Consider the following 15,795-nt stretch of genomic DNA (forward strand, 5'->3'; position numbering starts at 1 on the left):
TGTGGACAACATGAAGGGGCTTCACCGGCCATTGAGACCAGGATCTGGCAAGAGCGGGACAGAGCTGCCACCCCTCGACCTTAGCCAGTGGGGGTGACCTGGCCCCCACTCCGCCCACCTCCCCTTCCTTCTGAGTCTGGAAGGCCCAGCCCCCACTCTTGTCCCCTAAGGCTTTCCCTGACCACTCAACAGGAAAGTTGATCTTGCTCTCTTTGGATTCCTACAGTGGTTATACTCTGCACATCTGGCCATTAATCACATGATGTTCTCCCTGGCTCTCTTTGGTTCAATCATCCCACAAACATCTGCTAAACAACTGCCCTGTGCCAAGCACTGACTGGGTAGCTGGGGACCCTGCAGTGGGTAGGAGGTAGATTTCTGCCTTCGTGAAGCTCACAGGCTGGTGGGAGAGGCAGAGGGAGAAGCAGGTAAATTATGTAGAGTTATAAACTGGGTAAGTGCTATGAAGGGAACACGCAGAATGCCAAGACAGAGACCGCGGGGCAGGGAAACCTCACAGAAGATCTCTCTGGGGAGGTGACCATTAACTGCTATGAACTTCTAAATGTCCATTTGCACTTTGCGGCTCCCAACAGGCTGGAGGGCAGGGGAGGCAGACCCTCACAATAAGGGGCGCTCTTGTAGCTCAGTTCATGCTCTGGGACAAGAATGTGACTCTAAGGACTGCCTTGGTGAGTAAGTGCCCCCTCTGATATGCCCCTTGAGTGATCCAGTGGCGGCAGCAACAACAAAACCCGGAGCCAGCAGTCCCAGGAAGCATTTGACCCAACAGACCTGTCTCTGGCTCAGAGCACAAAGCCCAGACCAAGGAGGTCGACGAAACAGGCATGCTGGATGCCTGAACAAACGGCCAGCTTCAAGACACCTGGCCCACTGCCAGGAGGCCTGGAGGCTGGCATGACCTGTCTGAAGGGCAACTTGGCAAAATCTGCCAAAACATATAATGCTTACGCCCTCTGACCCAGTAAATCCCATCACCTGGAATCTATCCTAGAAAATACTGGCATGTGTGCGCAAGAGGATGTGAGGAGATACGCAGGGTTCTTCCATTTATAACATCGAATCACCAGAAGCAACGTCAATGTCCATCAGTAGCGGCCTATTAGTCACATAAATCACAGGACATCCTGCCACAGAATGGGTTATCACGGAGCCGTAAAAAAAAAAAAGTGATCTCAAGGTAAAATTATCAAGTGGAAAAACAGCCAGTTAAAGAACAGTACTCAGCGTGGGATGTCTTTACGTTTGCATGTGGACTTAGAGCTATAAGTCTCTTAACACACAGAGGAAGCTTGCAAAGACACACACCAAACTGATTCTAACAATCACATCTGCCACAGGACAAGAGGAGACGCAGGCTTTACTTTACATCTCATATGCTTCTATTTTGTCTTCTTTTCCCCGGCAGTAATGAATTCACTCATATGATTAAAAATGCATTTTAAAGAGTTTTTTTTTTTTTTTTTTTTTAAGATAAAGTTCAATGCCAAGAGATCAACCTAGTGTTTCTCCATAGCTCAGCCTCTAACACTCTTCATCCAGCTGGCCTTGGTTCCTACCTCTAACCACTTCCTCCTTTTTCCAACAATTCAGTTTCTCCTGGCTTCGCGGCACCTGACGACTTGTAGACATTTCCCATAACATTTTCAGACACCGTTTTCTCATAAAGACAGCCACAGGACAGAAAGCTGTTATCTGGAAAGTTCCATGGATACTTCATACCACTGCAACTGTATTCCTGACCCACAGTGACCTGACGACCTGACAACAAGCTGTGGACTATTTCAGTGGAGCTTGCCAAGCCCCCCAGAGGCCCAGGGCAGGCCCCATGCCAGTCATCACTTTCAAAGGAAAAGGAAGGAGATTTTAGCAAGAGAGAAGAGCCAGAACAACTTTTTGAATTTCTTCAAGGTACTTCAAGAAATTTGCAGCCTGCAGATTTCTGTTTGTGTGGACAGAGGCAGGAGATGCTGAGTATCCACCAACAGTAACCTGCGTGTGTGACAGGCAGAACAGATTCCCTGGCTTGCTCCCATCCAGCCTACAGGGCTCTCCATCTCTCTTCCTGCTGTGCACAAACTAAGATAAATAGCCAGGCTGGACATGAGTTGTCCAAAAACATCCATGCAGGAAATACCAGACCCATCACTCATTGCAAGAGCCCTAACTCCCTTCTTCTTTCCCAGCAGCTAACCTTGGAGACAAAAAGTCTCCGTGGGGATTATTCACTGGCATCACTGGTCTCTCTAGCGAGCCGTGCTTCCCATTCGTCCATTATGCACAGGAAATGCCATGCTGTGCCAATTGCAATTGAAATGGTGAACGGCACAAGTGATTCTCATAAGACCTTGACAATTAGGACACAGCTGATCTGAGGGAACACAGCATGGTGAACGAGGGACCCTCAGAGAAGTGTGCTAGGACAACCTGCAACAGAATCGCTGGAGAACTTGTTAAAAATACAAAATCCAAGGACTTCCTGGCAGTCCGGTGGCTAAGACTCCGCGCTCCCAATCAATGCAAGGGGCCTAGGTGCGATCCCTGATCAGGGAACTAGATCCTGAGTGCCACAACTAAAGATCCTGGTGCAGCCAAATAGAGAGATATTTTTAAAAAAAACAAAATCCAATCAACACCTCTGGGAGTGGGATCAGGGAATCTGCTTTAAAAAAATCAAAGCCATGTAATTGTGACAGCTGTAGCATAAACACAGGACTTAAAAACACCTTAACAAGGAATCTGCATTTTTTTTTAACAAGCTTCCTGCAGTGACTCTGATGCAGAGAACCACTGCTCCATGGCCCCAAGGGAGAGGCTGTCTCCAGGTCGGAGTTCCATGCTGGTCCTTCTCATTCTAGGATGGCCTCTCGGCCTCCTCTCTGGCTAAACTACTTCTCTCCTAAGGACTCTGCCTTTGCTCCTGCTGCTCCAAAGTCCGCAAAGTCTCCCCTCCCCACCCTCACAAACCGCTCTCACCCTGGGGACCGCAGTCCAGGAAGCGAAGGAAAGCAGAGCATAGGGGAAGAGCACACTAGCCAGGATGGTGCGGTCAGGCTCTCACCCCATGGTCTCTCGCTCTTGCCCCACGTTTTGTAAATAATGATTATGTAACAGTTGAGATCACTTACAGCACTGCTCATGTGCATCACGAGGTACTTGCGTGGCCATGGGCTCCTTCTGTTCTGTAACTACATATAAGCCCCACCTGGAAAGCCAGTGGGTTATGTGATGTTATGGCTGCTGCTGAGTCTGCTGCACCAGCCAGAAGAGAATAAATGCATCTGCAGTTCCTACAGCTCCTCCCCTCTTCTTCCACCCTCTTAGCTTGCGCCTTGCCTATCCTGGGTTCAACTAATAGTTAGCACAGTGAGATACAGTGAGATAACTGGTGCCGTGAGCAGGATCAGCAATATACCAAGCCTTCCCCGAACTTGGTTCCTGGCTCCTCCAATGACCTTGGGCAATCGACAATCTCTGTGAGCCTTGGTTCCCATTTGTAAAACAGGGATCACTGTCTCACAGGCTTGCTGTGAGAATTCAATGCAATAAACGTTAGCCAAGTTCAGCTTCCCCCACTGCTCTTACTGCCCTACCTTCTCTACAGAACCTCGAGCTACTTGAGGGGAAGAACTGCCCCTCGTTCACGTCCAAACACCTGTTGGCAGAACCCAGGGCCCAGGTAGAATGTTTGAGGCTGCAAAATGAATCCCTGTTGCTGGGCTGTCCTTAACTCTTACCTGCCCAATGTTGAAGGTCAGTGTGATGGCATAAAAGAAGTTGGAGTTGGCACTTCCTGCGTAAATCCAGAGATGCCACAGGACAGGGAAGAGCAGGGAGCAGATGATGATGATACAGGCGAGGACAAATATGTTTCGCAGAACTGCAAAGAAGATGGTCACCATTAGCAGGACTGCAAAGACACATGGTCACCATTAGCCTGGCGCTGACTCTCTTTGGGTCCCTTGCGGTGATGGCCCCCAGCACAGAGAGGCCCAGGAAAAGCTTGGTGGAGCTCAAAGGCAGAATGCCCCTGCTTCCCCACCCCAACACACACACACAAGACACAACCTCAGATCCTTGGCAATGGCTCCTTCTGCCTCCTTCCATGGGAGGTACTAGACTTGGACTCTACCTCCAACTGGGCTCAACTGGCTACAGGCAGTAAAGCTGTGAATGCCTCTGGGCACTGCAAGAGGCGGGGGAACTTCAGCAAGACACTGCCCTTAAACCCCCAATCCCAGGGTGTCCGTGAGTAACTCCTCTCCTGGCCCCAAGCAGGGTGCTTTCTGACCTCTGTGGATCATAGATACGAATGGCAGCACCAACCCCTCAGTGTCTCTAGGGTGCCACAGCCCAGGTCTTAGGAAACACATTTTCCATTCTCCTCAGTTCATATCTTAGGTCCCCTGCCTTGCTTTTCAAATGTCCCTCACTCTTCCTTAGATGATCTCTCTTTGATACCCTCCCTCTTTACCATCATCCCCCTACTCCCTGAGGGAACCAGAATCTCACCAGGGAGAAGCTCCCCCGAAGCCCCTGGGAGGACCGGCTACACACAGTGGTCTGCGGGCAGGCCAGCAGGCAGAGTTCCACTGGGGTAAGGCAGCCTGAGAGTGGGGCACAGGCCTCAGAGAGACCTGGGTTAAAATTCCTAGGGACTTTCCTGGTGGTCCAGTGGTTAGGAATATGCCCTGCAATACAGGGAATGCATATTCACTCCATGGCTGGGGAACTAGGATCCCACAAGCCCGCGCACTGCTTTTAGAAGCCCCCCATGCACCACATGAAAATCCGGCAAGCTGCAGTGAGACCAATGAAGCCAAACAAATAATTTTAAAAACAATTCCTGCTCTGCCAGCAAGTTTCTCAGAATCTCAGCTTCCCCATCTCTAAAATAGGGCTAAAATGCCTACTTCATGGAGTGTTCCATGAATTAAACAAGTTGTGGAAAAGCTAGCAAGGATGTATTACTGTGTGTTTTCTATTGCTATGGTAACAAATGATCACAAATTTAGTGGCTTAAACAATATAATGCATTGTCTTACAGTCCGGGAGGACGGAAGTCCACAGGCTCTGGTGGCTCTAGGGGAGAATCCACTTGCTGGCCTTCGCAGCACCCGGAGGCTGTCGGCATTTCTGGCTCAGGACTCCCATCCTCAACCAGCAATGTCGGATTGAGTCCTTCTCATGTCGTATCATTATGACCTCCTCTTCTGCCTCCCTCTTCCACTTTTTTTTTTTTTAACGGACTTTAGTTTTTAGAGCAGTTTTAGGTTCACAGCAAAGCTGAGTGGTGCGTAGAGACCGCCCATGTACCCGCCTGCCTACTTCTGCTCTTAAGAGCACCTGTGATTACATTGGGCCCACCTGGATAATCTAGGATACTCTCCCCATCTGCAGGCCATCTGTCATGTAAGGTGATCTAGTCACAAGTTCTGGGGATGATGAGGTGACATATTTGTCGGGAGCAAGGAGGGGGCATTATTCTGTCTAACACAGGGGTCTCCAGACTCTGGGATCTAATGCCTGATGAGCTGAGGTGGAGCTGATATAATAGAAATAAAGTGCACAATAATGTAATGCATTATTATATTTATTTATATAATATGCAATTTATATATTCTATATATAATACAGAATACATATCTTATATATTCTATATTATATTATATATATATTCTATATTATATTATATAACCTAAACCATCCCTCCCCACTCCATCTATGGAAAAATTGTCTTCCATGAAACCAGTCCCTAGTGCCAAAAAAGCTGGGGGCCACTGACCTACCATTGTGATTTTTCCCCCCTTTTAATTCAACAGTAGATATCTGACAGCAGGATTATATGCCATTTTTGTTTCTTTATATTTTATTGTATTTTTTTTTTCAGTGTTACAGCTCTATTTTATTTAGAAGATAGCAGGAAAGTGAGAGAGAGAGAAAGAAAAGAATGCACGCACGCGGGAGAGAGAGTCCTATTTTATTGTATTTTTAAATAAAATAAATATCATTTAAAATTAATTAACTAGAATACCTTAAAAAAAAAACTGAGTGATTAATAAAAGCTTAGGTCTGATTCTCCGCAGGCACTCAGTCAATAGAGGTTCCCCTCCTCTCTCTGATCCTGACCTTCAGGAAATCCCTTCTCCAAAGTCAGAGTTCAGAGATATTTAAGAGATGGGGAAACTCCTGAACCTTAAGGCCTCTTATCTCAGCTGTACAATGACTTGGCTGAAATGCTATACTGGGGGTTCAGGCGTTGGAAAGGGGACTGGATTACAGCCAAGGTTCTCAATTCTGGTTGTAAAATGAGCTCACCTAGGGAGCCCCAGGGGTGGGGCCCAGGCATCCATATCTGTTTCTACAAGCTTCCCTGGTGATTCCAATATGCAGCCAAAGCTGTGAGCCACTGGGTTACAGTGGCAGACCTCTGCCCCATAAGAGGCCTGTGCTGGTCTGCAGCAGAGACTTCACTTGTCAGTGTCACAGTGAGAATAACCAGGCCAAGGTAGTTCAGAGATCTTGTTAGAGCTGAATGTTTTCAACTTAAGCTTCATTCTTTATTGAGTAATTACAGGTGTCTTGCTGCTGGCTGCTGTTTAAAAAGTCCTTTCTTTTATAAAATAGAGACAAATGGCCAGTAGTTGACTGTTTTAGTGTCTTCAGTAAAATAAAAAGTTGGGAACTCTGTCACCAGGATTTTTTTTTAAATGCTAGTAGTCCCTGAAATCCCATGATTTGGAAACACTGGCTTGGAGGGCTTGCAAGGTGCCCTCTTCTGATCTGCAATTTCCACATTTCTGGGTTTTCAAAGCTGAGAAATCAAAGCCCTGACTCAAGCCTCTTGGAGAACTCTAAGAGGCCTCAGTCTTACTCGCAGAAACAGAAGTCTGGGGAGAAAGATGTCTGCACTGAGAGTTATTATTAAACAAAGTTACAACCTCAAGAAAAGAGATGAAGTGAGTGAAGATCACGCAGTTGTGTCTGACTCTTTGCAATCCTATGGACTAGACAGTCCATGGAATTCTCCAGACCAGAATACTGGAGTGGGGAGCCTTTTCCTTTTCCAGGGGATCTTCCCAACACAGGGATTGAACCCAGGCCTCCTGCATTGTAGGTGGATTCTTTACCAGCTGAGCCTGGTAAAGGGAAGCCCAGGATACATCTATTTACCATTCCTCCACTTCATCACTATTTACATACTTTTCTCAATGGTTCTTTCTTTAAAAAATAAAACAAAACACTCTTAATACTTTCAGAGGTTTTTTTTTTTTAATTATTTCTTTTTCTTCATTGGGTCTTCACTGCAGCAAATACGTTTCTCTCTAGTTGAGGTGCTTGGGCTCGGTAGGCCTGAGGTATGTGGATCCTAGTTCCCCTACCAAGAATCAAACCTCTGTCCCTTGCACTGGAAGCTGGATTCATAGCTAATGGATCACTAGGGAAGTCCTTCAGTGGTTCTTTCTGATTTCTGGGTAATTATTTTGCTGAAAAGAATACACAGTATTCCTAAAATAAAACTCCTGTGGTCTGACAGTCCAGGTGGGTCTTTGCTCCATGTCTCCAGTCACTCTGTATTTTAGAACGGGTGACAAGGAGGTGACCAAGTGCGTAGACTGAGAGAGGTTCACACGCGCCTCCTGGGGGCAATCGCAAAAAGCTGTGACAATGCTTCCCCTGTGCCCTGAGGAACGGTCACCACATCCAACTGGCTTCTGGCCTGTGGTGACCTTTGCAGGACTTCGGAGCTGCTACTCACTCTTGCTGGCTGACTGGCCTGAGGATTCCAGCTATACGCCAGAGCAGATAGAGCCAGGGACCCAGGGCACAGGACAGCCTGTTCCAGCACCACGGTGTGTTGGAGATGTCAGAGGTGACCAGGTGACCCTTCATCCGCCGTGCTGGGCCAGATGGAATCAGATTTCCCACCAAGTTCCCTGGGTGACTTCCTCTGATCTCTGGCTCCATCACTGACAAACTGAAACCTCAGGCAAGTCACTTTCCCTCTCTGAGCCTCAGGTATTGAGAAATAAAATTCCACTGGAAGAATCCAGTCCCATCAGGAGGGGCACAGAAGGGACTTAGGGACTTCAAAGCTCATGGTGCTGTTTCTTTTCTTAAACTAGGTGCTGGGCACATGGAAATTTATTGTATATTTTTTAAATAACAAATGCATATTTTAAAATCAATATTCCTTTATCTGTATATAATAATTAATACTAAAAAAGAAAACATGAAGGACACATACACACAAAATCCAGCCCTTTGGTAACTGGCTCTTTGAGCTCGACCACTGCAGGCTGGCATGGGCCCTGCCAGCAGGCTGTTCCCTAACACCACGCTTGTGTGTCTGTGTGACTCATCCTGGCCCCAAGTTCCGCAGAGTCCCAGCATCTGGGACCTGCACTCGGGGGAGGGCCCATGTGCCTCTCTTCCCTACTAAGCAGGATAGGAAAACAAAACAGCGAATGTGTGAGCAGGCATGCTGACACTGGTAACTCATGTCTAAACCGAATTCTTAAACACATTAGAAGTCTGAGTATATTCAACCTAGGTGTAAAGACCTCACAAGGTCTCCACTCACACATCCACACGACCAGGCTGAAGATGCCCTGGACAAACAGAATGACTCATAGTTGTCTTGCCCAAAACAGACAGGCCAAGTCTGAGCGTTCTCTACTGCAGGAGCTGCGCCTGGCAGCCAACGCTGTCTGCGGGCCCTTCAGACAAGCTCAACTCGCCCAGTGAGCCAACAACAGCATCTATTAGCTCATCCAGGTTTCCGGAAACCCCATCCTTATTTTTTGTGCATCATCACCCCAGAGGGCATAAAATAGTTCAAGTTTTGAAAAATATGTTTATTTCAATGACTCTGAGTAACTCTGGTTATCAAGCCTGAAGCTTTGATCATGAAACTATGCAGGAGACCTCCCTGTGTAATTAATACTACTAATAACAACAGTGGGGCTATTTACATTTATTCTTTCTCAGACCTCAAACACCCCTGAAAGATATTCTGACAGATGAAAAAACGGGAGACTCAGAAAAGTTAAACGACTTGCTAGTAATGGGAAAGCCAGAATTCAGACTCAAGACTGTCTGGCTCCAGACTCTGTTTAGCAATATGGGATGAAAGATCTCACCTGAGGGAGACACCCTCTGTGGGAGAGCCTGCCAGAGCAACTCCATCTTAGGGGAAAGAGGACCAACGTCCCCAGACTCATCCCATCACAAACTAGGGTATGTTCACATGTTCTGTGCCTTTGGGACTTGCCAAGGGGCCCCAGGCTGACTCTGAGACCCCTCTACTGGGTGAACTGGGTGATTCTTGTCTGTTCAATGAGGATGCCACAAGCAGAAGATGCTACTTCCTGCTTCTGATCTGCTTGACTGGTCACTGCCCCACCTGGAGGAGCAGTCCTGCTTGTCCTGCCCACTCACCTGTTTACCTTTGCTCAGAGGCCCACTCCTATAGACAGGTTTCTTTCCAGCAGCTGGTCAGTTTCACTTCCTGCTTGATACTCAGCAGCCCCAAAACAACAATAAAGACATTTCCTCTGAGGCCTGTCCTCCCCAGGTTTATTGCTGTGCAAGGAAAGTTCTGCAGCTCCCTTCCTGTTTTAGAGAATCAGGTGGTATTGGGCCACTGGCACTGCCTCTTTATTAGGGAGGTCCAAAAATCCCATACACAGAGATTGGGACTGACATATACACAACACTACTACTACTGCTAAGTCGCTTCAGTCATGTCCGACTCTGCGAGACCCCAGAGATGGCAGCCGAACAGGCTCCCCCGTCCCTGGGACTCTCCAGGCAAGAACACTGGAGTGGGTTGCCATTTCCTTCTCCAATGCATGAAAGTGAAAACTGAAAGTGAAGTCGCTCAGTCGTGTCCGACTCTTCGAGACCCCATGGACTGCAACCTACCAGGCTCCTCCGTCCATGGGATTTTCCAGGCAAGAGTACTGGAGTGGGGTGCCATTGCCTTCTCCGATACATAACACTACCATATATAAAATAGATAACTAATAAGGACCTACTGTACAGCACCGGGAGCTCTCTAATAGCCTGTATAGGAAAAGAATCTAAAAAAGGAGTGGATGTATGTGTATGTATAATTGATCCACTTTGCTATATACCTGAAACTAACACAATATTATAAATCAACTAAACTCCAATAAAAACTATTAAAAAAAAACCCCATCCACAAACATTTGAACATTTGTTATGTTGTTCTGTGTGTCATCAGGTGTAATCCTGGGTGCTGGGGACACAGGGGTGAGTCATGAGGCTACTCTTAGGGAGCCCACAAACAGTGTAAAGAACCCAGGGGACACAGAGCCTGACTCAGGGCAACAGCAGGAAATACTAGAAAGAACAACTGGTCGGCACTAGGCCGACTTTGGAGGAAGAGCTTGAACGGGTCTCGCAGCAGGCAGGACGTCTACGGTGCAGCACGGGGAAATGGCTCAAAGCCACACTGTCCAGATGACAGCACTAGCCGTGTGTGGCTTCTTTAAATTAGATTAAAAATTCAGCTCCCCAGTCACACTCGTGGTTACTCTATCGGACTGGGCAGATACAGGGCATGTCTACCATCACAGAAAGCCCTACTGGGCAGTGCTGGCTGGAGGCTCCTGCATTTGGATGCCAATGCCAGCCCTTCTACTTACCAGTCTTGCGCCCTTGAACAAGCGACGCTATTTTTCTGTGCCCTAGTTTTCTCATCTGCAAACGGGGATACTTTTCCTCAAAGTCTGGTGTGAAGATAAAATGAGCTGATGCACGTAACATTCTTAGAACCACAGCAACCAGGTACAGTCAGCGCTCAATAAATGCTGGTTATTTTTATTATTACCATTTGTGTGTAGCACCGAGGGGCAGATATTGTGCTTCATGTCACTGCTGGCACAGCAGGTGTCCAAAAAATGCCTGTCCATTCCTAACCACCAGCTATTTTCATCCAGGGCGAGATGACACAAACCTGTGCCAGAGGGTGCGAGGTGGGGGTACTCACATCTGTAGAGATGGTTCCACACGGGGAAGAAGGCCATGTAGAGGGCCACATCCCCCACCGTCGGGTAGGACTTGAAGATGGCGATGATGGCGATCTGGATGAACATGAAGAAGATAGGGTGCTCCCTGGGGCGAGGCGGGGCAGAGAGAGAGAGATGCAGAGGTCAGTCAGGGACCAGGCCCACCCCAGAGTCTCCTCACCCCAGCCCTGAAACCCAAATACACTCTCCAGGGGACTTTACGCAGGGCAGGCTCCACCACCCACAAAACACAGGGCCAGGCCCAGCAGGAGGGCAAAAAACTGCAGGGACCCAAAGATACCCACAGGTAGTGAGAAGAACCTAGCACACACTAGAGACACAGCCCACAGAGACACTTCCCATCAACCCCCACCCCCTGCAGCTCCGGGCCTTCCCCCAGGAGCCCAGAGGAGGAAAACAAATGAAGTCAGCGGCCTCTATTACTGGGTTTAAATGACTTGTCAGAGTAATTAGGCAGCACCCTTGCCAGAGGCCCCTGACACTGGACCAGGGCAGGAAGTACCTCCTGGCTGATGCTTGTTTTCTCTGACAACAGGGTCAGTGGGGACTACAGATCTTTAGCTGTGATGAGCTCCTTTCCAGAAATGGCTGCATGCAGCTTTTTGCTCTTAAAGGCTGGAACTGGGGAATTTTCTGGCGGTCCAGTGCTAAGGCTCTGTGCTCCCAAACTAGATCCCACAAGCCATGACTAAGAGTTTGCATGCTGCAACTAAGACCTAATGCAGCCAAATAAATAAAAATGAAATTTAATTGGGGAGGGAGGGGCTGGAACTAGAGCTCTAGTCCCCTTAAACCAGTAAGACTGGCTGCCATTTCCTGAACCTTCACTTGTGCTCAGTTCTGTGCTAGGCATCTTTTCCTGCATCATCACACACGATCCTCACTACCTCGCACCTGGAAGGAGGCAATGCTGTCACTGCACTTTGTGGATGAGGAAATCAGGTTCAGAGAACATAAGAGAGTTCGAAAGTGATGGAGTGGCTTGTCTCCAGAGCGCCTAAGCACCACCGGTGCTATTCTCCCGAGTGCCCAGCAGGACCAGCTCTGATCAGGAAGGCTGAGACAGAACTCAGCCTCCAGTGCTCCTCCAAGAGCTGACTGAGTGCAGAAGAGAATCTGCCAGGAAGAAGCCAGATGTGCAGCCTCCTCAGGTCTGAGCAACGCGCACATGGCCCACTTCTGCACAGGACCCAGAAGGGTGTCTTCAGGTTAACGCCCAGCTCAGGAGGGTGTCTTCAGGTTAACGGCATTCTTGCCTTGTAGATCCAAGGTCAGGTCACTCAATGGATGTAAATCTGAGATGTGGAGACAAATTTGTACACACCCAAATACTACTATGAGGCAAATGACTCAGAAACTTAGCTAAAAAGTTTCTGAGTCAAAGTTTCTGACTGCAAACTCACGCAGTCTTGTAATCTCTAGGAAGGGTGTGGCTATCTCAGTGAGCATTTTCCTACGGCTCATCCAAGTCATTGGTTTGGGCTTTTTAGGTAGCTGGTAACAGCTGCACCATTTCCAGGAAAAGGCTAATGACAAGGTGGTACCAAAAGACATGGTGAATGTATGGCTGAGTCCCTTTGCTGTTCACCTGAAACTATCGCAAAATTGTTAGTTGGCTCTACTCCAATACCAAATAAAGAGTTTCTTTAAAAAACAAAACAAAACAAAACCCACACAACATTGAGACTTCCCTGGTAGCTCAGTGGTAAAGGATCCACCTGCCAACACAGGGGACAGGGGTTCAATCCCTTGTCTAGGATGATTCCACATGCTGCAGCGCACCTAAGCCCGTGCGACACAACTACTGAGTCCACACTCTAAAGCCAGAGAGCCGCAACTACTGAGCCCCCCAGCCACAACTATTGAAGCCCGTGTGCCTAGAGCCTGTGCTCCGCAGCAAGAGACCACCGCAATGACAAGCTAGCGCATCCTAACTGGAGTGTAGCCCCCACTCGCCACAAATAAAGAAAAGCCTGTACAGCAACAGAGACCCAGCAGAGGCAAAAGTAATAAATACATAAATATATAAAAACAAATACGGACACCAGAACCTCCTGCAAGAGCCCCTGGGGAGCAGTGACCGGTGGCCCTGTTCTCACAAAGCTGGCACTGCAGGGGCTGGAGTGGAACTCGATCCAGACACAAGAGGGCAGCCGAGAGGGAGGTCAGGTATCTTCACACCTTCTGTTCCCACAGCTCTGTGGCCCTTGGTGGGGGTTCGGGGGGGTGTCACAAGATGGCGGTGGCCCCCAGGAGCTATCTGTGGCCTTTCACAAGCCGACAATAGGAGGTGCTAGAGAACAGGCTACACGCGTGAGGACAGGTGTGCCGGGTTCCCTGCTTCTTTCAGCCCAGACCCAGGCCTGACCAGAACGCGGGTAGGACATATGGACCACAGACAGCTGGAGAGCCTGGCTGAGGAAGGCTGCCAGAATTCTGGAGCCTGTCAGGCCAAGAAAGGAGGCTTTTTCTGTCGGATGCCAGGCCAAGGCCACGTTATAAGAAGGGAACATCAGCTCTGAGCTTTACAGACAGGGAACCGTGTGCCTTGGTTCACTGCCATGGAGAATGAATGGAAGGTCAGAGCAAAGAACTCAAGCTCTTGAAATCTAAATCCAGCCCTCTACCTCCCTGGACCACCCAGCTGTATCTATGCTGACTGGTGCCTGTTTGCCCCTCTCTGAAGCTAGGATAACAGAACTATTTCCAGGAGCTATTTAATACTATGTGTGATCTCAGGAGCTTGGCAAGGTGCAGAGGTCTGAGCATAAATTCTGGGGCCGAACAAACCTGGTAACCCCAGCTCCATTGCTAACTGGCTGTGTGACTCTGGGAAAATAATTTCACCTCTCTAAACAGCAATTTCCTCGACTAGCAAACGGAAGTGACAGTAACATAACGCCTACCTCCAAGAGTTGCTTGAAGGGTTAGGCATGAATATAACTCAAAAAGGTGGGATGGACAACATATGTTAGCTCTCTTACTCTGCAGAAGGGTATGCCATAGGCAATCCATTGGAGGGAAGTTGATCAGAGCTGCAGGTGACCAGCCCCCCAACTAACACCTCCTGAGCCCCCTGGGACACAGCTAGAGGACTCCCAGCAAGATCCTCTTTTTCCAAGGATATCGTCCCCACCCCAATCCTGCTCTTGTCTAAAACAGTGACTGGGGAGGTGGCCGGGAGGTTCAATAGTGAGGGCACATATGTAGACCTATGGCTGATTAATGTTGATGTATGGCAGAAACCAACACAATATCATAAAGCAAATACCTTTCAATTAAAATATATTTTTTAAAAATGAAAAAAGATATAGAATAAAATAAATTGTGATATATACACACAAATAAAACAGTAACTGGGCTCAGTGGCAATGTGGGTTCAAGTACCCCAAAGTGAGGCCAGGGGCATATGGGGCTCCAAAGCACTGCCCCTACAGCTGGCACCGTGTGTGTCACTCTGCTGCAGGGCACAGTCACTGAAGCAACTCAGGGTGAGGTTCCCTGGGCATAAATGCCTCAAACCCAATAGCAGATGCCCGAGTGAGAAGGACATCTATAAAGCTACAAATGACTCCGGGGACAAAAACTCAGTAGGTCCAACTACTTACTTTAGCTTTATAGCTAAAGGGATGGTGTAGAAGAAGACGTTGATCTGAAACACACACACAAAGAAGAGGCTGAAGTGCTCAAACATCTCTGCAAAAAAGTACCAGAAAAGGCCAATGTTCGGGGTGAGATCTGGAACAGAAAGTCTGGAATGAAGAAAACAAAGGGAGAGAAAAAACAGAACCAAGTTAGAAACAACCTGCTTTGACCTGCTTTTCTCCTGAAGGTTTTGGTCACTGCTAGGCAGTCAAGGAAGACTCTGTCTCCAAAGAGATCAGGATGTGAGGGGCTCTCTGGGCACCCCGGATATAGGTAATTAACAAAAGCAAGGGGCAGAGACCCAGAGACAAATAACCCATAAAAAGGATCACCTGAGCCAAACTCTGGCATGCAGCAGAGATCTGAAACAAGGCAGGAATTCATGCTAGAAAGCAAAAGACCAGCCCCTTCTTTTCCTGCCCCAGATACGTATGCTCAAAACCAGGAGATACCTAGCGCTGTCACAAAAGAGGAATGGGTTTGAAATATGTTCCTCTAACCTATTTTGAGCATTCGAAGGATTTGTCTAGGGGAAAAGCTCAAAGATCCTGTTACTGCCCATTCTTTCTCCAGATGCATACAGCAGGAGCCAGAGGACTGAGTTCCTCACACAGAAGTGAGACTTCCAGGGGTCCAAGGAACCACTGCCAGGTTCTAACAATGATCCCAGACCTTGCTGGAGAAATGGGGTTTAGCTGGAAAACTTTTTGTATGGTGATATAAGATAAAGATGGGTTACAATTCTGGCTGTTCTAAAAATCTTACATAACATTAAAAACATACATATGGGGTTGAAACGGATGTCAATTCAGTTCAGTCGCTCAGTCGTGTCCAACTCTTTGCGACCCCATGAATCGCAGCACGCCAGGCCTCCCTCCCTGTCCATCACGAACTCTCGGAGTTCACTCAGACTCACGTCCATTGAGTCAGTGATGCCATCCAGCCATCTCATCCTCTGTCGTCCCCTTCTCCTCCTGCCCCCAATCCCTCCCAGCATCAGAGTCTTTTCCAATGAGTCAACTCTTCGCATGAGGTAGCCAAAGTACTGGAGTTTCAGCTTTAGTATCATTCC

General features: G+C 48.1%; 1 protein-coding gene across 1 annotated transcript in view; it reads right to left on the reverse strand.

The window, feature by feature from the left end:
- The window catches only part of PIGU (phosphatidylinositol glycan anchor biosynthesis, class U), a 91,565-nt gene that overhangs the window by 12,024 nt on the left and 63,746 nt on the right, over window positions 1–15,795 (reverse strand). Inside the window, exons 9-11 of the mRNA XM_010854876.1 lie at window positions 14,687–14,830; window positions 11,039–11,163; window positions 3,759–3,901 (exon numbers count right to left, since the gene is read on the reverse strand). Coding sequence (XP_010853178.1) covers window positions 3,759–3,901; window positions 11,039–11,163; window positions 14,687–14,830 — 412 coding nt within the window. The remainder of the gene's footprint in view (window positions 1–3,758; window positions 3,902–11,038; window positions 11,164–14,686; window positions 14,831–15,795) is intronic.

Source organism: Bison bison, unplaced genomic scaffold (assembly GCF_000754665.1).
Source record: "Bison bison bison isolate TAMUID 2011002044 unplaced genomic scaffold, Bison_UMD1.0 scf7180017864352, whole genome shotgun sequence".
Taxonomy (NCBI): domain Eukaryota; kingdom Metazoa; phylum Chordata; class Mammalia; order Artiodactyla; family Bovidae; genus Bison; species Bison bison.